The sequence below is a fragment of the Acipenser ruthenus genome, chromosome 3, assembly GCF_902713425.1.
Source record: "Acipenser ruthenus chromosome 3, fAciRut3.2 maternal haplotype, whole genome shotgun sequence".
NCBI classification, from domain to species: Eukaryota; Metazoa; Chordata; class Actinopteri; order Acipenseriformes; family Acipenseridae; genus Acipenser; species Acipenser ruthenus.
This window is the reverse complement of record NC_081191.1, coordinates 84,123,439-84,149,973: the sequence shown is the minus strand read 5'-3', so window position 1 is coordinate 84,149,973 and position 26,535 is coordinate 84,123,439. Positions and strand designations below refer to the sequence as shown.

Sequence of the window (26,535 nt, the reverse complement as noted above, 5' to 3'; positions counted from 1 at the left end):
TTACTATTTCACTGTCACATTCCCTGCAATGGGTAATAAATGTAATAAACAGAACTGGGTCAAACTGACACTTAATATCTGGAGTGTTTCACATTAACTTTATTAAAAGTTGAACAGTGCTATAAAAATCCAAGTTAAACCAATTAACACATAACCATGATACAGTACATAACCCTGTTTGTCAAAGAAAAGTTAAGTATCCAGCTGAGAAAGAAGCAGGACATAAATTCCTTGTCTTGTATTTTAAGCAGTGTGGATGGTTCGGTGTACCCTCCATTTTCACCCTGAGGCCTCCAGTTGGGAACATTTGCTGTTGATGGATATTCTTCCTGGATTCTACTTTGTTCAAGTCCCAATCATTGCTAAATGTAGGACCAGCTATTCGGGCACCACTGAATGTTTTAAAGAGAGATCCATCACTTAAAGAAATGCAGTAACTACACATATTAGAACAGAATAAAACCACACACTTAAACCCAACAATAATTAATACATGTTTGATCATGTTTAAAAGAAAAAGTTTTTTTTCTTTTTTCCTACAATTAAAATGACCCTAACCTTTACTGCAGACAGGTTCTTCAGATTTGCTGTGCTTTACCTACTTTTCTACTCTCATTTAACAATTCAATTGATACCTGTTAAGCCATTCGTGAATCTCAATCACAACTGAGAAATGTGGTAATAGTAAAATTGATTTCATTTACGATTTTTTTTTTCTGTGAAACAACTAAATTGGCTTTTAAAAATGGTCCACGCCTTAATTTTTGATTAACAAGCAGAACGTATTGCCACATTATTATTATTTATTTCTTAGCAGACACCCTTATCCAGGGCGATTTACAATTGTTACAAGACATCACATTATTTTTACATACAATTGCATTATTTTTTTACACATTATTTTTACATACAATTACCCATTTATACAGATGGGTTTTAACTGGAGAAATCTAGGTAAAGTACCCTGCTCAAGGGTACAGCAGCAGTGTCCCCCACCTGGGATTGAACCCACGACCCTCCGCTATAATGAAAAATAAAAGTATTTTATGCTGGACACACCATTACAATCGTTCTGCGTGACTATTTACATTAATAGAGAGTCAGTTCTCTTTTGAAAAAGTAAGACTTACAATTTAAAATCCCATTTAGTTGCTTCATACCCCTGTAAATTAAATTAATTTTACTATTAACATGTTTCTCAGTTGTCATTGAGACACATGAAAGGCTTAACAGGTAACAATTGAATTTTTAAAGGACAGTAGAAAAGTCGGCGGAAAACATCGAAAATCAGAAGCCCTAGTTATACTATACCACTCTTACAATACCAATTAGAGAAGGTAGATTAGGCTGTTCCCATACTTTTTTTCTATACTTATTTGAATAATATGGTGTGCTGTCCCCATTATTCACAAGATGAACCTTTTAGGTAATGCTACATGATTTTAGTTTTGAAAAGCAAATAAAAGAATAAAACATATGCAGTCTGAACTAATTTTTTGAATTCTTCCTGGCAAGCAAAAACTCTGCTTACACGCAAGGTTGAATCTCTCTATTCTGACCACCAGAGGAAGATTTTGTTCACTTCAAACTGATAAGGACAGACAGAATGGTCTTAATTATGAGCAGGTATTGTGTATTGTACTTGTACCTGCTCAGATTGTAACCCTTGAGAATGTATACTGAACAACACCAATACTGTGGCTGTTGTTCACTTTTAGTCCTTTATGACATCACATCCTCTGTGCCACTGCCTAGGACTGATAGAAATAGAATATCAGCCACCATCTTTACATAACAGGCTTCACTAAACCAGTTTGCATTTCCAAGTTTAGTTGAACTGGAAACACAGTAAAAGTACACATGGTTTATAATCCAATTATTATTTTTAAATAGCTTAATTGTAGTGAAAAAGATGTTTTGTTTCAATGGGTATTGTAGAGAGCAAGAGCTTTTGTTGTTGAAATATTCATGTTGCAGGTACAGTGATACAGACAGTGCTGCAAGAAGGGAACTAACCTGCTGTTTGACATCTGAGATCACAGGCTACTATATTATATTATTTTAAACTGTAATGACAGCATTGAAAAATACAATAAACACATACACACAAAAATGATCTTAAATTATTCCTAAAGCTATGAATACAGGTAGATTTTCCCTGTCAAATGTATTTCAAAATTTCTTTTGTCAATAATTTTACATCATATAAAGTCAAAACGATCATGAACAACAGCTGATAGAGATTCTTAGACAAACAAATACCCCCCGTACGAAACACACATGGGGGCAGTAAAACTCACATGAAATAAAACTTAATTTACGTCACGTTCTTTGAAATAGAGGATTTTTAAGTTATACCATCTCCTATGGTATTAAGACCATGTTGTCATCTGCATTGTGGGGGCAGAACCGCTCAGCCATCTATTAAACAATATGCATGTTTATCTCCACTCTCTTAAAAGCAAGGGTTTCCTGTGCACCTATCATATCTAAGATAATACAGCTAGAGGTGATGTTTAGTGCAACTGTGATGTTTTAAAAACCATTATTATTATTATTATTATTATTATTATTATTAAAAGCTGTAATAGAAGTTGCTGGCAAGTAAAGTGCCACTGCAACAAATTGTCATGCAAAATACTTCTTACTCATATTGACTGAAATCACATTTCCTATTTTATTTTCTTTTTACTTCACAGGAAAATATTGTGGGCCCAAACAAGTTAATAGACATTAGTATATTTCTCTTTTACTAAAAAGTCTACAGTTGTGGATCATCTTTTGTAATAAATACACCCAAACAATGAAGTACATACATACCCAAATAACTATTCAAGCTACTGGTGTCTTGTGGCTGCAGAGTGAACTTTTTCTGTATAGGAAAACCAGCACTTGACAGCAGTGGACAAGAAGGGCTGCTAAATAAATGTACAATACATATAAACCTAGAAATAATAAAAGATAAATAAACCTTCAAATGCACAAACATGTCATAACATATTTGGAAGTCCCTCAAAGTCAGAGGTAATTATAATAAATATTATTAGTGGAAGGAAGGGAAAGGTCTTATGGGAATGTTATATATTGGAATGGAAGGCTGGTTAACTGTTTGTCAGGAATGGCCTGCAAGGTAGCTGTCTCAAGTTCTCCATGTTAGGACTTATTGGATTCCTGGACCTTCTCAATTTCCTGTTGTAGAAAACAGAAAAAAAATGAACAAAAAAAGTCATGCAGATATGCGGTTTTAAAATGCTTATGGTAATTGTTTAATTCTCTAATAATAACATTTTATTAATATGTAGTAATATAAATGCAATAATGTCGTTCATAAGAAAATAACAACATGCTATTGGAGTGTTTCTTGTAAAGGCTTTTCAGATTGGTTCAGAACTACAAACAAAATGCAAGGTTCAGAACTACCAAGTTCTATTTGAGCTGTATATCAGATAACAACATCTACTGCAGTGATATCGAGGAAATAAACAATTTAACTCATTCAACCCTTTTAACAGCAGGGTAACATCAGGTAGTCAAGACCAGGGTGTGTGAAACAAGTCATAAGCAGTTAGAGTGTTCAGGAAAGGCACTGGACTGCGAGCACTGGAATCTGATGTACTAGTTCAGTCCCATGTCTATCCAGCCTGCAAAGTTGCTTATTAGTTCAAGCCAGGATTTGTGTTGTGGTTGAAACCTAGATCACTTACTAGCAACATTTTCCATGAACTTCACTTTTGCATATCTGTTTATTGCACCAATAATATAATGCTGTTCTTAGACACAATTGCCGTTTCATGTGGACAATTTGTTTAACCCTTTGCGGTCCTATGTCGGACCTGGTCCGACATTGCAATTTTCCCTTTCTGGTCCAATGTCGGACCCTGTCCGACATCATCAAAAAGACGCAAAAAACAGGTCTCTACTCGTTTTTTCTCCAGAAAAAGCCGAGAAAACCATTCAATGGCCGAGTGAGATCGATAGGAGCCGAGAGAAGCCGAAAAAACCCCCAAAAAACAAGGGGCGTATCTCATGAATACAGATAGCCCCGGCATCACATAGATAACACGGACATAAACAAACAAGATAGCTGCTTCTGCATCCAGCGCTCAAAGAATATCACAGACATTTGCAGAGCTTTTTTTAGACATTATAGTAATAAAATAATGACTTGGATCTCATTATTGAGGAGTTTGGTGATAAAATGAGTGATCAGGAGATGATTTCTCGGTATGCACTACTATCAAGAGGTATGTGAAAAATACAGCGAACAAGGGGTGGGGCCGGGCTGGAGATGCAGTACTGAGTGTCCTGTTGATATGCAGTGCCTTTTAAACCTGTTTTACTGTGAAAAAAAATACTTAAACAGCGCGTCTAAAATAAACTGCACGTGTGAAAATAAATTGGACCGGACACGCCTGAGACGCGCTGAATAAATGGACCACTAAGGGTTAATAGACACTGGCAGATGCATGTTTTTAACCCCTTTGTGTGTCTTAAGATGCTGAATTATACGAAGTACTGCAAGTGATTGATAATGCTAGGTAAGAAGTAAATACTGTCTTGTCATGTGCTGCTTAAAATATAATATTAATTATGTATTTTTCAAATAAGTTCTGCCATTGTTGTTTATTGTGCACAAAATGTTCCCATGTACCCACATTAAGAGGAGCAAACCTTTCTAACAAACTCACCTCAATGAGAACGGATTTTAATTTTCCATATGCCTCTTCCAAATCATCATTAATAATTACAATATCGAAAAGACCAGGCTCTTTACCTGAAAAAAAAATTAAAAAATCAAAAGTTTATTTTAAAAGCTTTACTCAGCTAAATCCTATAAGATACTAGTTTAAATTAACTGTATGATTTCTGGAAACATGGACAAAAACAGTGCCCTCTACTGGGAAACCAACACCACATCATACAGCATCAGATTCCTTAAAGGTTACCTTAATTTTTTTTTTGTTTTTAAAGATTATAAATTTCTCCATTATGCCAGTTTTACCTACTGCCCTTTCAGAGAAATTGAGTACAGACAACAGAGTAATGTGTATATTGTAGTGTATGAGGTGAACACAATTATAGAAATGCACAGAGGGTGGCACTACCATATCATTTGTGACCTTTTGCTTGTTTATACAGTTGTGCCTTTTGCTTGGGATAGTTAAATAACACATTGGTCCATTAACTTGCTGTGGTGCCCACTGTAATGGGTACAGCTGCTTAAAACATGCAGCCTCTTGTAGTGCCCTCTCCCCCAACCCCATCTGCAATACCCCAGAGAAATTATCAAGGGAAGACTCACTGATCTCCATGTCAGTTCTCGCCGCATCAAGTCGCTTCTGTAAACTCTCTTCAGTTTCTGTTTGCCTGTCCCGCAGCCTCTTTTCCTGAACAACAAAAAAAAAATCTAATTGAGCTTTTTTATTACTGTGTGACTTTGGCGTTTTACTTAATGGTGTGCGTGATAGGGATGCAACTGTGCTGATATTTTCATACAATTACGACCGACACCGACAAGAGACAAATGAATCAAACCGAAAAAGTGTGCTGCGGACAAATACCTGGAAGCTGCTTTAAATTACTCTTTAAATCTGTGAGCAGGTCAGTTTATTTTTATTAAGGTCGCTTCATTTACTATGCATGTATTGAAATTAGTTTAATTTGTCTGATTACTTTGTTGGTGCATTCTGTCAGCATACTGATTGAATTCAAGTGCTTGTCTGATCCAGTGTCTTATGTATATACCACATGAACTGCATTTCTACTCAGACATGACTTGCATGATGTTTGCCACTTACAACCGACCGCGGTGACAATGGGAGGGGCAGGGTACCAGGAATACAAGTTAATTAATACATTCTTTTATTATTTCTACATTGTTTCTAATTGTATAATACATTAATATAAGTGATAATGTAACACTATATTAAGCTTATTTATTACAGTTAAACAATAATAATGCTGTGTCCTGTTCCCTTGGCTGCACAAATGCAGTTTTAAACTTTCATTCTGGTTTTACTAAAAAGCGACTGGATGTCAAAAACAGCTAAGAGTTGATAAAAAAAAAAAAATAAAAAAAAAAAAAAATCATAACCAACTTGCATCCCTAGTGTGAGATGTGCAATATGTCCAAGGCATTACATATATGAGAAAACTGTAAAAAGGTTAGGGGTTTGAGTATGATGTAAACAAGATTTGGTAAATTTGCTCACAAGAATATCCACAGAGGGTGCCTGCACAGAGATGTAGATGGGGTTCAGGTCGGTTTTCTTGATGTTCTTCACCCCCTGCATGTCGATATCCAGAATACAGATGAGGTTCTTGGCCTGCACGTCCTGCACTGCTGCCTTGCTGGGGAGAGAGGAGACTCATGAAGCTATGATCTTAGGGATTCCAAAAACAGCCTGCCTGCTTAAAACATTAACCAACATTTCAAGCAAACCATGTACTTTCAACAGCCTCACTTTAGAGAGCCCCAGCAGAAACACAAGCCCAATGCACTCCAACCTGGTTACAAATCTACCATTTAAGATTTTTTTTTTTTTTTTTAATAGATCCCATTGGTGGGGGGGAGAGGGGGATCTGCAGAACCAGGCCAGCTGTCTGCTTCTTGTAATCCAATTACTTGTATTTACAACAAGAGACGTAGCCAAGTGGATTTGGGAGAACGCTTGTCTTTTTCATGACTGCTCAGCAGTGCTCTGTATTGGTGGACGCTATCCTTATTTACCATTTGCAATGCTGAGATTAACAGTAGGCAGTGGATTAGCCCACAATCTAATTAGATTTTATGTTCTTTTAAACTCTTAACAGTTGCCTTTGTTAGCCCGACTACAGGTCAGCAACTATGGGCCACATATGTAGCAAACTTGAAGATCAGGAACGGATTCTAACAAGGGTTCCACAGAAAATTCAAAATGACACTAATCTTAAGCCCCTTTCACACTGGCACTCCTACACGGGTCCGGATCCAGGTCCTGGCTAACCGGGTCACAATCCCGCGTAGTGTGAAACCATGTACCCGAGCGAGACAAAATGCTTGACGACCGTTTGTGAGCCGACACAATAACAAACAGCCACGCCTGTGGTGAAAGTTTCACTTCCACAAAGAACGCTTCTGTTTAGCCATATTTTTGTTACTTGAAACACACCATGAACCAGATTGCAGCAGGGATGAAGAAACATTTGCTCTAATCAACATTTGGGCCGACGGTTCAATCCAGAGAAGCTTGGATGGAAGCGTCAGTAACAAGCTGCTTCCGGGGCATTGATATGCGCATTGTTTACTTGTGTCTGTCACCCAGGTCAACCCTGCTTTATCAAAAGCAGTGTGAAATCGTGTAACTGACACCGGGTCCTGCCCCTGTAGGTTCTGACCCGGGTAGATCATGCCAGTGTGAAAGGGATAGATTTTACAATTAGGTCCTACAGCAAAACTAATAACCGTCAGGAATTCCTTCCGAATAAGAAAATACTGAACATTGTTGCATTGTTCTGACAAGCTTGTGTTGCTCAATTCACTCTCATGTTATCACATCTCTGACTTCTGTCTGATTGATAATGAATACATAAAACTTTCTCATCTCATCTGAAATATTTAGAATACATTCTTTCAAGTTCAAAGCAGAATCAGGAATAATCATATGGAGATACCACAGAAGTCTGATCAAAGCTGTTGAGAGAGCAACATACCTTGTTCCATACATGTTTCCAGAGAACTCTGCATTCTCAATGAAGTCACCTGCACCTATTCCCTGCTGCATCACCTCCTTGGTCACAAAATGGTAATCTTAAACAAGACAAAAATAAATAAAAATAAAAAAACACAAATATCAAAATCTAAAATGCATACCCAGGTAAACCCATGTGGCTGTCAGGAATATGCACGTGTACAGTGTTGAATACTGTGTCCAGGTTTAGTCACCTCACTATAAAAATACATCATTGTATATATGGAAATGAGGACAAGGAAGAGAGCTGAACTTTCTACAAGCCCTGGTTCATAAATCCCATTGTTGGCTAGTCAGTCTTGTATGTCTCTTTCATTCATTATAGAATTAAACAAATAGTAGACAGCCACTCCAGCAAGTACTTGCACAAATGGATAAATGAAGAACAAACAGGGAAGGTGTTTACTAAATTACCCAACTTTTCCAGCCCAGTTGTCATAAAAATAAATATCCTTCGTTTTATATAAGTTTGGCCTGCAGTAAGACAAGGTGTTCTTTACCGTTTTCTTAATTTTTTTATGATGTTTGCAATCATCCGAGGTGGTTCTTATTGTAATTACTGTAATTATACGAACATAAAACGCACCCCATAGATAAGTAATTACAATGAAACCACAAAGAATGACTGTACACATCATAAAAATGTAAGGGGTATAAATAAGAATGTTATCTGATGCTGTTTTCTACAGTAGACAAGGTTAATACATGTTATAGTCCACTGGATCAGTTCTGAATTCAAGCACACAAATGGTATCCTTATTCCTTTTTTAGATAAATGTATGATAAAATAAATATGGAAGAACACGTTAGGTTATTATCATAACCCTGGTTCCCTCCTAAAAACCCGAATCCTGAAAATTGTGTACCAAATCTGCTTACCGAGCCTGAGACGCAGTCATGACTCCGCCGCGAGGTATCAAAAGGCCTGCACTCACAGATCTCAGCATCATTTTTCCTTCCAACCTGCTGCGATCATGGACGCACTGACCTTGAAGGTTAATGGTTACATTTCTATTTATGGAACTGATAATAACCTAACATTTCCTTTTAAGTAAGAAATGTAACCATTATCAAATGGGTGAGTGTACCAAAGCCGTCGCAAGGGCAATATTGCGGGACGACCGGAATGCTACAAGGCTAAGCCAATAGGCTGCCCTGTACATTACCATTCAGAACCCCAGTAATTAGCTTGGGTGAAAAAAGTGAGGGAGAAACTCACTTCTATGCCTGTGTTGTAAGAGTCGACTGGAAAGCCATCCTTAACACTAGTTCCAAAACCAGGGTTTTGAGGATACAAAACATTAAGTCTATAGAACCTAGTGAAGGTATGGGGAGTAGCCCACACTGCTACATTGCATTTGTCTTTGACAGATGCACCCTGGAATAAAGCCCACGAAGTTGTCATGCCCCTGGTGGAATGGGCAGTGACCGTGTCTGCTATCGACTTGGACAACCGCTGCTTAGAGAGGGCTTGACCATGGGACTTTGCTTGATAGCAGACAAAGTAAGTTTGGACTGCCTCCAAAGTTTCGTCCTGTCAACATAGTACGCCAGGACCCGAACTGGGCAGAGCGTATAGAGCTGTCACTCTGTCAGACTAGAAAGCAGGTGGATAGAAAGCCTCCAATTCCACAGACTGGTTGACATGGAACGTCTCCAAAGTCTTTGGCAAAAAGACAGGATTGGTATGGAGTGTGACCTTTGTCCTGGCCTCTGTAAAAATGTTGCTATAGAGAATGCCTGCATCTCACTCACTGGCTTTGCAGAAGTGAAAGCAAGCAAGAAAGCTGCTTTAAATGATAAAGTTTCATCTCAGCTGAATGCAGGGCCTCAAATGGAGGCTTCATGAGTGCATTTAGTACCAACGTTTAGCCGCCAGCTATGTCCTTCATAGACAGCAAAAGCCGCAGAGCCCTTTTCAAAAATTGCCCCTCCAGTAAATGAGCTCCTAGGGAGACTCAGTCAATCTTAACATGGTTAGCTGAAATAGGTGCCTGATATACCTATAATGTGTAAGGGCATATCCCCTCGTCAAATAGGTCCAAAAATTGCAGTATTACTGCCATGGGACAACTCGTGGGGGTCGAACCCACTACGCAGACACCATGTCTGAAAGACGCCCCACTTGTACCTGTACTGGGAATGCGTGGACACTGCTCTGGCATTTTATAGGGTGTCAGTAACCCTGCTGGACAGACCCAGACGGCTCAAATGCAGCCATTCAGAGGCCAGACCCAGAGCTGCAGGCTCGGTGTGCCATGAAAACTTGAGGATCGATGATCGGTCTGAGGCCACCACCCTGCTTTGGCACTAGAACCCTTTCTCCAACTGGAGGGGTTCTATCATGCTATAAATAGCCCGTTTTTGCAGCAGAGCTGCTACCTCCCGAGAGACCACTGCGGCGTCCTGTGAGTCTGTGAATGATATTGTCGTCATGACCCGAAAGGGAGGGGGGCCATGCTTGAATTGCAGTGAATAGTCGGTCTGAACAGTATAAGCGCCAAGATGTCTGTGGTGCACTCACGCCAATAGTCCAGATGACTCAGAGACGGACCGCAGCAAATGCAACTGGCATCCATCAAACAGGAAAAAGAAGGAGCTGTTGTCTGATGGTCCCAGGAAGACTGGATTTCATATAAAAATCTGGGTGAAAGGGGGGGGGGGTGTAGGCTCATCGTCAAAAATGGATTGCCTGGTTTCGCCTGCTGTAGGCCAGGGCATTTGCAAGGTTGCAGTGGCCCTCTTGATTAGCGGTATGAGCTCTGCCGACAGGGAGAGCTTAAACCACAGGGGAGGTGCTATCCGACTCCACATCCTCAGATGGGAACGCCCAGCTCATGTTCGTCCACCTACCCAAGGGGACAGGCGGGGCAAGAACAGTTCCTTGACGGGAAACAGCTGCACAGATCTTTTCCATCTGCTCCAAGTCTGCCAATCGCCTGGAATGGCGACTCTTCTTCCTCTTCCGCGGGGGAGGTGAAGGAGAGGCAGAGCTCGAGGAGGATGAGGAAGACCATGAAGACGGTTTCATTATTATTATTATTATTTATTTCTTAGCAGACGCCCTTATCCAGGGCGACTTACAGTCGTAAACAAATACATTTCAAGAATCACAGTGCAAGTAATAATACAATTAAGAGCAAGATAAATACAATGATGAATACAATGACTTTGGTTCAAGCAAGTACAAGTGTGACAAAATACAATTCAATAATACAGCAGATAACAGTGTCAGTGACAGTTACATCAGGATATAATTAAATACAAAATACTACAGATTAAACACTTGGCAGATTATAGTACTCTGAAGTACAGGATTAAATGCAGTAAAATAGGGGGCAGATAAGAGCAAGTAAAGCGCATTTAAGGAAGGGTGATATGTGTCCCAGGGGAAAAACAGAGGAGTTCTACAGGTGCTTTCAGAAGAGGCGAGTCTTGAGGAGGCGCCGGAATGTGGTCAGGGACTGGGCAGTCCTGACATCTGTCAGGACTGCCCAGGTCAGAGGGTGGAGAAGGAGTGGGCTCTGGAGGCAGGGGAGCGTAGAGGAGGTAGAGCCAGTCTTCCTGTGCAGGCGGAGCGGAGAGGTCGAGTGGGGGTGTAGGGAGAGATGAGGGTCTGGAGGTAGCTGGGTGGAGTCTGGTCAAGGCATCTGTAGGCTAGTACAAGAGTCTTGAACTGGATGCGAGCGGTGATCGGGAGCCAGTGGAGTGAGCGGAGTAGTGGAGTTGCATGGGAGAAGCGAGACAGAGAGAACACCAGGCGAGCAGCGGAGTTGTGAATGAGCTGGAGCGGACAGGTGGCGGACGCAGGGAGGCCAGCCAGGAGGGAGTTGCGGTAGTCTAGGCGGGAGAGTACCAAGGCCTGGACCAGGAGCTGGATGGCGTAGTTGGTGAGGAAGGGTCGGATTCCTGGGATACTTCCCCCGAGTGCTCTCCCTTGGCGCAGAGCCATGGGGCGAGGACACAGCCATCTCTCCAAGAGACGGTAATGGGGAAGACCGCTGAGCAGGAGTAAGGGACGCATAATGCTCCTTAGAGCTGCAGGATAACCTCTTCTCAAGTGTGCACTTGCAGAAAGGGGCACCTGTACTGGTTGGGTGACTTTAGCACCGGGATGGTACTGGTGCAGTAACTTCTGTCCCAGATCGGTACCGGTATGATACTGGGTCGGAAGCGGAAGCGGGTACCGGTTTGGTACGGGTCCATTGGTTCGCAATCACCATGGGTGACGACTGCCCACCTGTTAAAGCCACTGGCAAAACCACTCAGGTCAGTATCATCAATAGACTGAGGGAAGCCTGATTGTTAGAATGGACTAACAGCCTTCGCAACGGTGATGTTAAAAAGCGGTCACCAAAAAAGTATAAGATACTGGGGTTTAAATTGCAGGCAACAACAACTGAAGCAAGTATCTCAGACCTGTGCAGTGCTGCTGTGCCCAGCAGCTGCTCTTGCTGCATGTGTGCTTAGCGTCACGTTGCAGACAGGCATGTGCGTAGTATCTGTAGAAACAGAAAAAAACACAATGAGAAAAGACTTGTCTAATGCTAAATAGCAAAAACGAGAAAGAAAATAAGCTCCAGCTGGAGCTATGCAGCCTGGGGGGGCAGCACAAAGTCAGCCAACTTATGTTGCTGGTTCCCTGGGAAGGAGCGACTCGAGCCTCTGGCTTCATGTAGGGCACAAGGCCGCAGCAGAACGTAAATAGCAACAGGTTGTAGTGCATACAATACGTGCAATAGAAAATTATTACAGTGATTAGTTTAAATATCACATATAATTTGTATAAAACACAATAAATGCAAAATACATACAGATAGAAGCAACAAAGTACTTATCTGAACAAGGCTCTCCGATCAGGTCAGTCTTGAAAGGAAAAATGGCGCTAAGATCTGTGAGCGCAGCCCTTTTCATACCGTGGGGGTGGAGTCATGACTGTGTCACAGGCTTAGTGAGCAGCTTTGTTATACAATTTTCAGCATGTGGGTTTTTAGGAGGGAAATACTCATTCGGTAACGGTTACATTTTGTACTTGAAAGGGAACTAAATAATGAAACGTAGATGGCAGGTCACGTTGTGTATAAGTAGACCGAAAATGATTTCTCATGTTATTTTTGGGATTTTTTGACCTACAGAGACAACTCTATAAAAAATATTAGCAAACAAAACAACCTTTATATATTATATAGTTTAAGATTAATCTAAGTAGCCTGAAATATTTGGGCAGTAAAGGGATACATCAACATTCTGAACATAATCAAATGACCACCATTCCAGTTACAGTTAAATATGGCTTCTTCTAAATAATAATAATAATAATAATAAATAATAATAATAATAATAATAATATTTCTTCATCAGTTTTGGATATAGAGGTTCAGGTGGGGAGTATTAAATTATAACTATAAATATTCTTTACTACATCGTCTCCATACCCTTGCCATTCTCTTCTCCAGGTCTTGGGTTCCTTGTCGTGTCTGTAGAAAAAAACGAACAAAAAAACACACACAACAGTCACAAGGCTATTTGCTCATTAAAATTCTTAAAATGTTACAGTAAGACCAGTCAGATTTATTACATTATGTATTTATTACAGTTCCTGCCACAAAACAGAACACTAGAAAAAGTAAATTCACAGACCATCTCAGTCTTTCTCTTAGATCCACTGTTCTTTGATCTCACGCCCACAAGCTTTGTTATGTGGAACCCACTGATGTCCTCAGGACCAGGCTACAGGCAGACACCTAGGCCTTGCAGCTTTGCTAATTAAAACGTGATGAATTTCGCTGGAAAGCAAGCAGACTTACGTGAGACGCTGAAGCCAAACACTCCTTCGTACTCCCTGAGAAGCCTCTTGAGCAGAGTGCTCTTCCCTGCTCCAGAAGGCCCGCTCAACACCACCGGTCTTGGTCCTGCCATTGCTAGATAACACAGGAAGAGAAATAAAGGCATCAGGGCTTGTTTAGCTCCCTCATATCAATACCTAACCGTCAAACATTCGCAAACACCTGGCTATTTAATGTCTGCAGTATGATGTTTTATATCTGGCTCTACTTGGAAAACCCATAAAGTGTCTTGTTTTGAATCCCTTTTTAGTTGGTACAGTGTGTGTTTTTTGTTTGTGTTGCTTTTTTAAAGGTCCACGGATACCACTATTTCTGTAGTTACCTGCCGAGTTCATAATATTGCCAGAAGTCCAAAAAGAGACAGATCACTACTGAAACTGTACCTTGAAATACCCACAATAACAATATGTTCAAGTTCTGAGAGCAATGATGTACAGTATAGTAGTGCTAATAATCAGGGTCTCAATCAATATTTACAATACGTTTGCATTATTATTTGGATTATTCTGCTTGCTCCCAGCCTGACACACCTGCGTTAGGTTTATGTTTTAGTGCAGTCAACCCAGGTCTGGGATTAAACCTCTGAGCTTCAATTCCAAAGAACCTCTACTAAAAACTAAGCCACTTAGTTGGTATGCCAAGCTGTCTAAGCCAGAGAAACATGTTCAGTACTGTATCAATAGTTCTTGTGAACCCCAAGAGAAACCCCAAGACTCCTCTAATGCAGTGCTTTTAACAATCAGTCTTCTACTATTTGTGTTAGAGTAGCAAAAATAGCTACAAAGTGCATTTTTAGTGTTTAAGTGTCTGTGCTCAAGCTGTATACAGTATTTAGCTTTACTCATTTCACATTACCTTTATCAAAATGTGAATAAAATTCTGTATTTCTATTTAGAATGATTGACATAAAAATGCAGCAGAGAAGGAAAAAAAGAGGTTTTGTAGTCTTTAAACAAATCATTTATAGCGTTTATAACCAAGGCTTAAAATAAACTCTTACCTAGAATTATAAAACTCGACTTTCATGCCACAACTTCATAAGAATTATACGACAACACTAATGGCTGGTTTCACAGTTCCCTGCTCAGAACTAATCTTGACTACCTAATGTTAGTTAAAGTAATTAGTGCTAATCAGGGTCTGTGAAACCAGGCTTTAATGTTCCTAGAAAACAAAAACTTCTATCTAAAGCAACATCGAACACACATTTTTTGAATGGACTCAAACACATTCTAATTTGACTCTCCAATCAGTAACAGGTGAGCTTGAGAGACATTAATATTTCATCACAAAGATTTAGAAAAATCCAATAATTATGATCATAGTGAACTCATTTTAAATTTCCTGCACCATTCATCACTGACTGAAGTGCAAAATTCACAAATATACTGTATATGCACACACACACACACACACTGTAGCACTGAGTCGCCCCTTGTCAGAATATTAAATGATTTACTGATTAGCTCTGACTGTCCGTCAGTTTTAATTCTATTGGATTTAAGTGCTGCCTTTGATACCCTGGATCACTCTATTTTATTGAATCCCCCTCCTAAGTTTGGCAGGAGTGTCAGGAGTTGTTTTATCTTGGTTTAGGTCTTATCTTTTTAATAGGTGTCAGTTTGTCTCAATTGGGGGAGGAGAAATCACCATTGTCTCAAGTAGTCTGTCTAACTGATCTAGCTTGCTGCTCTGCATTTTTTTTTCTAATAGACACCAACAGAGAATAGAATGTATAAAACTGACAACAAAAAAATAAACTAGGTTCCAAAATGTGACTATACTCTAAATTGGCGTTTCGGGTCAATTTGACCAGTAGGGGCTTTGTTGGTCTTCAGTCTAGTGGCACACAGCTCCAACTGTCTGATGGAAACTCACTGTGCAGTGCTTGGCTAACTGAGTGGCTACAGTAATGGGACCCTATCTTGGCTCTGCAAAGCATTGTTCATCATAGTCCATGTTGCTACTGCTTCCTGCTTCCTCTTCTACAAATCCAACCAAAGCCAATCCAGCACAGTAGATACTGATACCTCAGTAACTTGTGCTTAAGAATGTAACACAGCAATCTAGGAACATAATTCCACCCAACCACCACAGCAACCAAGCACTCTAGGAAAGATAATGTAAATCCACTGAACACCACGGAGCTCTATAACAGTCAAGGAAAGAGCACTTTACTTAACAGGGCAGGCTCGTAAATGGGTCTCAGGTATGCCTATATAGTCATATAATTATTATAAAATCGTATTTGTATAGTTAAAAAAAAAAAAAAGTACACTGTGTGTAGTGTGTCTCTTTATAAGAAATTTCAGTTCAAATCTCTTGTACAAGAAGAGACAACCTAGGCACATTGTATTAACTTTTATAACATACTGACACACACAAATGTGTTTATCCTTCTGTACAACTGCTTAGCACTGTACACATAAAGCATGTCAGATTTCAATTTCACATCATTTTAACATTTAATGGACAACTTGCTCAGTTTGTTTCAAATTGAACTGTCGGCTTACAAGCAAGACTTATCTATTCCTTAGTTATACACGGATCCATTAGAAATCAGTTTTCCTTACCTTTCTGTGTATCAAAGCTTGATCAAAGAGGTTGCTGCAGTTCTGAATGAATGGAACAGCAGCACTGAACTGGGGCCAGCGAGTGTGTTTGTGTGTGCGTGGTGTCTGGAGAGAGCCTGCTGCCAGTCCTAATCAACATGTCCTTGTTTCATACTATGCAGCCAATGGAAATCTCTGTCATTGACCATCTGCTAATCTGTTACACATGTGCAGGTTATGTAGTTCAGGGCTGGAAATACTAGCGTCTTTTAATATCACTCTCCCATCCCAACCGCTTAAAACATACAACAAAATATTAAACAAAAGACAGAGTGTAGACTTAACAAGAACTAGGAAGTAATTGTTTGATTATAAAAAGCTTTTTGGGGGTGAAGGTGGGGGCCCCACTATAGAATCTGATAGGATTAAATTGCCTTTCATTTTATAAACAGTATTAAAATAGGTACAATGAAGACAGAACAGAATGCATTGTATAGATGACGTTTACATTTAACAAACAATGTTATTTTGATTCTTGCACCCTTGCATGTGTAGACGGTGTCCTATGGGCACCGTCTGCTGCAGCAAACCACAACAACTCCTGCTATTTACATGAACGATGTTGCAGGGCTCTCGCAGTGTATAATGCTAGAGATCTCGCTAATAAGATGCAATAAATATTTAAATTAGTATACTGTGGCTCTTCTCATTAACATATTTTCTCTTAGCACATACGACAACATGTATACTTTGCAAATTGTCGTAACAAAAATGCTAATTGCGGTATGTTTGCGCTGCGACTGGCCCATCTTAGTACATCTACCCCAAAGTGTCCTACTGGCTATCATGGCTTTTCAGCTGTGGTGTGATTTACTGAAACTGTATTGACAAAAAGGCTAAGACATACACAACTTTCAGTAGCCCAACTCATCATCGCTCACAAACAAGTACTGTAGGTCCCTGTGATACTTAAAGAACTTGTTAATGCAAGACTCAATGATATGATCAGTTCTCTAGATACACCCAAAAATATAAGTGTGATATTGTGTTGTGTGAACGTGACATACTATATACTACGTACAATTACATTCATATGCAATTATCTCAAGAGAATTAAGAGGATACCGAGTTAGCTAGGAGCCCTGCACATGAAAAGGGGGCAGGGCAAAGCCCTGCTGTTTAAATATATATATATATATTTTTTTTTTCAGAACGGGGTACTCCCCTCCCCTGTGCATTTGTATTATTTTGTATTTTGCTCTGTGAGCAGTGGTCAGCCTGGCCGCTACAGTTGTTGGGGTGGGAGGACCACCGTGGCCGCCACCCTTAGCCCATTGCTGCCCCTGTTCCTGGGCCGGGACTGTGAAGCGGGACTTTGGGATTGAGGGGGGAGATGGCCATTGGGTCAGGTGTGCTTCACACAAGGGGGGGCGATATGCGACAGGGCTAGGAGCTCTGCACATGAAAAAAAAATATATATATTTGTTTGTTTATTTTAGAACGGGGTACTCCCCGTCCCTGTGCATTTGTATTATTTTATATTTGTTTATTACTATTGTTATGATTTTAAATGTATTTTGTTTTGGATTTAAGAATACAATGTTTTGTGTTTGTTATTGGTTTGGCAGCGCGGATGGGGAAGCCCCATCCACATAAAAACCTTGTGCAGAAGGGGACCATCTCCCAAGTTAATTCATTGATTAATTGTTGCTATTCGGGAGATGGTCACCTGCATATAAGCATGCAGCTCTCTGCACTCGTGGTGGGTGTTCGGAGGAGAGAACAAGAGAGCGAGAAACAAAGAGAAAGAAAGAAAGAAAGAAAGAAAGAAAGAAATTGAAAGCAAAACTAAAATGAAAGTAAAAACAACTGCTGAGTGCTGGAAGCTCCTGCACCATATTTGTTTAGTTAGGTCTGCTTTATTTTTGTGTTTGAGACTTGTTTTTGTTTATTATTTTATTTTGCTCTGTGAGCAGTGTTTTTGTTAAAAATGTTTATTTATTTTTGTGTTTAATAAATTTGCACCGCAGTACTTTGTTTCAGCTCCTGCATCTGGCCTGACGTCACCACACAGCCATCCCTTTCACAACTTCCAAAAAGCATTTGAGAACCAAGCTACACTGTAAAGGCACAGAGAACCCTGTATTCAGTATTCAATGCAGAGACAACATAAACACCTGGTTAGAGCTACTCGTCTTTTGACTATGATTATGAACATTTAGGCTACAGGGACTCTAGAACCCAGTACTAAGCTGCTTGACTTGAGCTTGGGGTATAAAATAGATCACAAAGAGGATTAGAGGCCTAATGTAATGCTTACTTGTGGTTCTATACTTAGACATCTGACATACTCTGCAGATGGGTATTTGAGGTTCACAGGATTTTTGAACAAACAACAAAGCAGCAATCCTAAATAGTTCAAATGCCACAAACCCAAAAGCAATTAAAATAAAAAGCAAAACTAAACAGAAAATGTACAGGACCCAAGGGCAAACGCCTACACTGTCACATTTTACATACAAAAAAAGAAGAAAACAGACAACTTACTGTAATGTACAGAATACACGATTCTCAGCAAAAACAGTGGTGCAGAACATGTATCTAGGTGCCCTTTAAACCCAATACAACAGTATGGCACTCAGGTTATTTGTGCCCTGCAACAGTGTAGTGTACTGTACAAAAATAAAAGCATCTAAAAATCTTAACAAATGTAAGTCACCCTGGATAAGGGCGTCTGCTAAGAAATAAATAATAATAATAATAATAATAATAATAATAATAATAATAATAATAATAATAATAATAAAAAATCTGCGTACCTTTAACAAGTTTTTTGTTGCTGTAAACTTTTGCCTCTTCCCAGTAGCTAGAGCAAATCAAAAGTGAAAGTATAATCTGGTGATAGTGTCCCAGGAATTGGAACGTCTGTTAATATTTATACATGCAAATCAGCTAGAGTGATTCCACAATATAAAAAAGGGAGACTTTAAAAACAAAATGGAAACATTTGACACATCGTGTCACTTTTCTACCACATGAAGTGCAGTGAGAACTGTTACAGTAGCCTAAACTTTCAACAGAGTACCTTTTCAATTGAAAGCGCCGTACAGTTCTGACCAATTTAGGCATGCATTTCAACAACATGTTCAATGATTCTGTCAGTGGGTGTACAATAGGCATGATTCAGATGAATAGAAAACAGTGCAACCTCCAAAAACCTGGATGTGACAGCACCATTGTCTACAGACACCTTGCACAGGCTTCCTGAGTAAATTAAGAAAGCATTAGTCAGCATTAGGCTGTCAAAACCAGAACCCTAGCCATCAAGGTAATGAGCTGTTTTAAAGGAGTACATACAATATTGTAGGCAGACACAACATACACTAAACTCGGGTAAATTGATGAAATACAGTAGTCGTTCATTCTAAGCAGTAAAAACAGCTGAAAACCTACATTATTATCCCAACCTAATTGTCATGGAAATTCCTCTATAGTTTAGCTACTCCATTTGCATAAAACAAAATAAAATTACATCAGCTAATACTATTTACAAGAAGTGTGTGTGTGTGCAGTGTACACAAAGCAGTCAGCCTTATCATTCAGCAAACAGTAAATCTGCAATCCAGTCACTCTATCGAAGTACTAAAATACAAGAGGGCTGGAGCAACCTTTAAGGGGACCGTGCCTAATCTGGCTCCAGTTACAAAAAACATCAGAAAAACCAACCAGAGGTTTGAGGCATAGGGCACCCTAACAAAATGGCCACATACAGAGGGGCTAGGACAGTAATGATTGGAAGGTATCAGTTTGTTTTGGACGGGATACCGCTGTGTGACTGTTCTACAGTACCACCACTAATGACCCAGTGTTATTCCTTTTGACACAGTAAAAAAAAAAAAAAAAAAGAAAAAAAAGTAGTACTTGGATAAGGAAGCAACTGCCAACTGAGTCCTCATTGTTACTTAAACTGTCTCATCAGGAATTGACAGCTTTTACACATTGCATTTCATTAGCATAATAAATTAATCAATCATGTAAGGGACAGTACATTAACACATAAGTGTGTGCTACATCGCATCACAGACAGGTTTTTTGTCCTACCCCTCTACAGTAGTTTACATAAAAGAAAAAGATTGGAACAGTTTGGACAAAGGATCAAGGTTTTAATTCCAGTATTAAAAAAAAAAAAAAAGATGCTATAGTAAACACTATCTCGCCATAAATCAAAAAAAATATTACAACTAGTAATATTACATGGAAAGTCTCGTCCTCAGCAAGGTATTACTTAAGTAGTATACAGCAACTGCGCAGGAAGCTGCTGTTTTGTTTGTAATGAATATGTTGCCCTAACACCCAGCGTACAGTAAGTGACGAAGCACAATCCCTCTGGTTTTGTACATAGTGTCATGAGCAGTGTAAAACAAAAATATGATGAGGTGTGGTGGTAATAGAAAAGGGCTTGTAACCAGGAGGTCCCTGGTTCAAATCCCACCTCAGTCACTGACTCATTGTGTGACCCTGAGCAAGTCACTTAACCTCCTTGTGCTCCGTCTTTCGGATGAGACGTAATTGTAAGTGACTCTGCAGCTCATGCATAGTTCACACACCCGAGTCTCTGTAAGTCGCCTTGGATAAAGGCATCTGCTAAATAAATAAACAGCACAACAGTGCCACCTACTGAGGGGACTTTGCAATGATAGAGCTATAGAATGGTTGTGAACAAAAACAAACATCCTGAGGGGCACAGTGCAAGGGGAATTACATCTTTGATTATGAGTAGTGGTTAGTCCTCAGAGTTTCCATAACAATGAGAATATGAAGTCAGCATCTGAAGTTTTACGAGATCAATCTGCTACAGAAGCAGGGTGTTAGTGGGATCTACACAGACATTAATCAGTAAACAATTATATATGCTTGTGTGCTATCCAAAGCACTCATTTAGATGAACAGGAAATACAAGTAATATGCCAGCACAAGTGATTTCTTCCATTTTTACCTGGAGAAAAAACAAATATCTAACATGCCAATATGCTGGAACCACATTTTAACGAAATCTCAGTTTGGCTTTCAAACTAATTCAGGAACAGGGAATGAATTTAACATTTCTTGGTCCATGCTACAAAAACTTGGATTCCGGTTATGGTACAGCTGCTGTATTCTTTTTTTTTTTTTTTACCTCTCCAGAGCTTTTGACTCAGTTCCACATAAAGTCCTTTTACTAAAACCTTCTAAATACGGGTGTGGTGAAGGCAACTACTATAGCTAGAAATCCTTGGGGTCAAATCTGATCAAATGGTTTGTAAACATGAGGTACAGTACAATGGAAATATGAAAAAAGAACAGCACTGATATACTGTATGCAAAGCTTAAAAACAAAGTCATTCTCTGGACACCCCCTGTAATGGAACTTTATGGAGAGAATCAATAATTCAACTGTGGTACCAAGCATAAGGACAATGCAGCTGCAACTTCACATGATCAATGTCACGGACAGAAACACACTTAGCATGAAGAGTTTATATTCCCCTGGAACATAAGTCACTATCTCAAATGGTTTCTGAGATACAAGGCGCCGACACTGAGGCGGTGCCAGCTTGGCAAAAAAACATTCAGGAAAGGGTTATCTTTTCTAGGACGACGCCCAAGATCAAACTCAGCTTAAAGAAGCAGACATTAAACCTTTTTACCAAGTATGAAGCCAATACATCTCTCTATGCCATGTTGTATCAAGGTTGTAATCACACAAATAGTGGCCCAACATGTTAAAAACTACAGCCAGGCAAGTTATTATCTGGCAAAGACAACCAGATATTTCAACTAGTAAAACATAAAACTGATATGCTACTGAGGCAGCGTTCACGTCTGAAATGGAGGAAAGCCTGTTCAGTTGCAGTTTCTCAAGGAATCAGCATGTTCTGGCAGGCTAAACCATTGCCACGAGTTGTGCATTTATTGAATTAAAACTAAACAGCTTACTATACTGTATTTTTGGAAGGGTCAAACGGCAATGGTGAAACAAAATTAAAATCATGCATTTTCTTTAGATTATACATTCACACAATAAGTTCCACTGAGACAGGGTCTCATGTGTACTTGATTATCTTGTGACTGCCACATGCAACATAACATGTCCTAATTGGTTAGGTGAACACCGGACATTCCACTTAATTCCAAGCTTATTGTAAAAAATATAAAATACAGTCAATTCATGTTAAAACAAACTCAGATTACACAACTCTCCTGATGCTACAGATTTTCTACATGGTCCCGGACAAATTTAGCAGTCACTTATTGTAAATAACTTCTTATAATATGAATTCACTTACTGTAACACTAACTTCCTGTTAGTGCAAATTATTCTGGAGCCCCCCCAGGGAAGAAAAATTTGAATAAAACAAAATCATCCTAGTTCAAACAGATGAGTGTAAAGAATATTGGGAAATGTATTAACTTGCATGTAGATTAGTGCTTCTGCTCTTTATATTCATGCTGTTTTGGGACTACTGATCCTATGATGCATTTTGAATTGCCAAAGTGCTCACACATCAATGCCACTTCCATGAAGCAGTGCAAAAACTAGCACTATCCTTCCTTGCAAAATTGGAGGTGTTGAAAGTGGTGGATAATGCACCACCATACAAGAATACTTCGTCAACTATTCTGAAAAACTGGGGTACAATACAGGCCAACGAACAGCAAACTGTGGCTGCAAGTCGTCAGCGTTTCCGATTCGCTAAATACCTTATGTGGAGGACGCCTTACTTTTGTGGTTTAAAAATGCCAGTGATCAGAATGGGACATGCAGGGTTCAAGTGCAGTTAATTTGCAACGCAGGGCCATACCTTTTTAAAAGTTAACAGGCTACAACTGTATTTTCAATAAAATGAACGGTATTTTTAAAAGTAGCATACTTTTCATTTATCTGTAATTGAAAATTGATTTCAGTGCTGCTGTAAATTCAATAAAAACTGGCAGTATGCATCTGGCTTTGACTCCCGATAATATGAATTACTGACAATACTTTTTTTTTTCTTTTCATTTCAGGTCCCTTGAAATTCATATATTAATGAGAGTTGACTGTACTAAAAAAAATACAATGTACTTTTCACAAAGGGCTCAATAGGCCTAACACCTAACAGTTGTCTTTATTAAAAAGCAAACACACAGCTGTATGTACTGTAGAGTTAAACCTTATTGCACCGTTGTAATGCATTGTCAGACAGCTGACATGATGAATGCTTTGCATTGCTACCAGTTGTAAGTTACTCCTCTCCTAGTAAGCACATGCTGCAACTCATGCCAATCTTGCATCTCATTTCCAGTACTACAGTAGTCTGTTTCCAGTCCCCTTCCAATAATAAATAACAAGTTTTATTGGTTTAAAACACTGAACCTATAGAAGCAAAAACTTAAGTACATTCACATTTAAACAACGGTGCATCCCAAAGAGCCGGTTGATATATCTTACTATGCCAGATAAAGAAAGCCACCCACACAGCGTTTTTAACATCACAAAACACTTTACAGAGCTGCACTACTGCTATTTCCTTTTAAGTCCATGTTAAAATAATGTTTTGTTTTGCTTCCCTAAACTAGTGGCCCTTGACATAGCCTCCGTGCACCAGGCACTGCAGTTGCATGAGCATCTGTTTTTTTTTTTGTGACTAGAAGCCCGAGGCGCTTTTGTGCCTGCAGCTGAAACTACTTTTAAAAGAAATCTGTAGCGACAGAACAGCCAACGAGTTCTGATGGTGTAGTTAATGTACAAATATAAGCACGGAAGAATGTAAACACTGACGTATTACAGGAATCACATCTCGAATATATTCTAACGTGGTTCCAAGCTAAAACACTTTGATACTAGATCACATTTTGTCGGTGCCGAATATCTTACACTACTGTAGTATTATTCCATCCCTTTCCATCATGCACAATCGTCACGGTGGAGACAACACAACACTGTATCAATTCAGTAGGCACAAGATGAAGTGTATAAAGCAGCCTATACACCAAACTTTCAATAACCGAGCCCCTTGGCAAAGTTATTTTATTTCAAAATCCAGTTGTCTAACAATCGTGAAGCAAGCATGTATTCAATGTATTTGCTGTTTTATCATATATCATTAAAAAAAATAATAAAATAAAATAAATAGCTAGCTTATTCCTAAACTATTCACAATTTCGTCTTGTGTTTCAAAATCCTACCTCTGACAAGGCTGGAGAAAAACCTCGTAAGCATGAGAATTCGATTTGATGCAATGGTATTTTAAAACGGTTCTCTCCACTCCTTTCCATCTGCGACTGCATCATGCCTTCAGAGCAATGAAGTATTGGGCTGGAGCCCGAACGTCATCACAATGAGACAATAATATATACACACATTTCTATGGTTACTACATAGCGTCTGTTCGCGTTGAAGTGACATCGTCTTATCGTCTTTACAGTGATGCAAATTATATATATATATATATATTAAATAAATAATTAACCCCGACAGGTCGCAACACACGATTAACACATAAGGGAAGACAGAATCGTCGGTTTGTAAATGGCGCCTACATATGTATTCAAATACCTTATATTTATGTTGAACTTGACATGAGTATGGGGTCTGCAGCTTAAAATAACACATGCATGGTGTCCGTGTGGTGTGTGGCTAGTCACACCGATATTCTGTTGTGTTGTGGTAAAATTTCTCGACTTTTAATACACCGTTTACTACGGAGCGTGCATAGGAATGGTGCTTATTTGTAGACAACAGCATTTTATTCAGTCATCAGTAGACACATGCACTAACAATTACAATATGTAAAGTATTTTCGTTAAACAGCATTTTCTTATTTTCTGTCAAAACTGTTGGCATGCTAACAATGTGATTCGTGCAAGCCCGGCTGCAATAATTAACAATAATAACTAATAATAATAATAATAATAATTAAAGTAGACTTTCATTTTTGTATTAAATGTTTTGATTCAAAGTGCATGCCCAAGAGATTCTAATGCAATTCCAAATAAACCCAGTTATACAAGTTAGCTCAAACGAATGTTTTAATGCTGAAAATAATGCAAAAAAAGAAACTACTTTGATCACAAACACCTACCTTGATATTTATTTTGCTTTAAAAAAAGGCTTCTTGTACAATGATATATTTTAATTGAAAATGACTCCCTAACTACAAAAATATAATTCGGTGTGGAAAATCACACAGTATTTTTGCTTTTAAAATGGCTATTTGGTAACTAATACATCGCTTATCAGGTCAGTGATAGAATAGAAACAGTTAATGTAGCAGCGGTATTTGCAAAAACACCCTTTACACTTGTGGCATTAGGATACTTGTAGTCTATCCAGTTGTTTCTTTTCATCAATATAGTTTAAATACATTTTTAAATATAATTAATGTGTCCGACCACAAACTTCTTCTGGAAAAACATTATTAACCCATTGCTGCGCTCACACAGAACGCCTCCCCTGGTGTGTGAAGCAAGGATCTTGGCTAGAGATCTAGGAGAGTACCAGGATTCGGTAGACATTGCAGGCCTCAAGGGCAGACGCACGTGTAGTTGCTATTATCATTAGGAGTGTTATTATTATCGTCGTGTTTTTGTTTTTTTTTAACAATGTTTGGTTCATCTAGAGCTGGAGGTGTAAAAGGTGGGCAAGACCAGTTCAAATGGGATGAAGTGAAATCAGATAAACGCATCGAAATCTATCTGAGTAAGATTTGTGTTTAACAAGAAACTTAATATTTGCCTTTGAAAAACAAATTTGAAGCAGATGTATGTATATTACAGTATGTATAAAGTATTTCTAAAAAAAAAGCGTGAAATAAACGTATTAACCTACTTTTTTAATAATGTAATTCTAAGGTGTATTTTAAAAGCGATGTATTGTAGCTTACCCCTTTCTTTAGCATAAAGCTTCATTTCTGTTTTATTTCTCTTTCGGGCAGATGGGGGGAATCTTCAGATTTTTGAATGTATTCACTCGGTCAGATATAACTGTGGTCGCTTGAGCAGTCTTTTTGAACAAGTAGATACAGTGAAACGGAACGAGACTGCGCATTGGTACACTAACACAGTGACACTTGTTTCAGCCTAGTGATCCTAAAAATGTTGTAACTCGATAGTTTATTTTGCCATTTTAAAAAACTATTCACCGTTCTCCAGCAGAACGAGGCCATGCTGGCGCAGCACACACAAAATCAATTGTAGCAAAAATATGTTGGGAAATGTATATATGTTTACCTGCCAACAAGGCAATAACAGGAAGTCTCTCTCAAAACCTCACCACTGCTTGTGAGTGGTCAGCTCTGGCAGTTCAGAGTAAATCAAACATAGCGATTACCAGACTGTTGTTCTGAGGATGAATCGTAGTCCTTAGTATAGTGTCAATTGCGACTAACA

General features: G+C 39.0%; 1 protein-coding gene across 5 annotated transcripts; it reads right to left on the bottom strand.

Moving 5' to 3' along the window:
- Positions 1-83: 83 nt before the first annotated feature.
- On the bottom strand, positions 84-26,191 carry LOC117435479 (guanylate kinase-like). Of its 5 annotated transcripts, none has more exons than XM_034058673.3 (8): positions 26,031-26,191; positions 13,538-13,651; positions 13,166-13,207; positions 7,693-7,789; positions 6,213-6,351; positions 5,303-5,387; positions 4,689-4,774; positions 84-3,189 (listed from the first exon to the last, which is right to left on the bottom strand). In XM_034058673.3, the coding sequence occupies exons 1-8, from the start codon at positions 26,053-26,055 to the stop codon at positions 3,154-3,156; spliced, it is 624 nt and encodes a 207-aa protein (XP_033914564.1). In that variant the 5' UTR covers positions 26,056-26,191; the 3' UTR covers positions 84-3,153. The 5 variants fall into 5 exon arrangements, with proteins under 5 accessions (XP_033914564.1, XP_033914563.1, XP_033914565.1 ...); XM_034058672.3 differs by lacking the exon at positions 26,031-26,191 and adding an exon at positions 24,334-24,458; XM_034058674.3 differs by lacking the exon at positions 26,031-26,191 and adding an exon at positions 18,948-18,970.
- Between the last annotated feature and the right edge of the window lie 344 nt (positions 26,192-26,535).

Bases quoted from the DNA above. Each gene is read 5' to 3' on its own strand.
- LOC117435479 (XM_034058672.3), bottom strand. From the start codon at position 24,367: ATGCTTACGAGGTTTTTCTCCAGCCTTGTCAGAG. The intron at 13,652-24,333 runs GTAGGATTTTGA...TGTGTTATCTAG, and splicing joins TTTCTCCAGCCTTGTCAGAG to CAATGGCAGGACCAAGACCG. The intron at 13,208-13,537 runs GTAAGTCTGCTT...TTTTTTCTACAG, and splicing joins GTTTGGCTTCAGCGTCTCAC to ACACGACAAGGAACCCAAGA.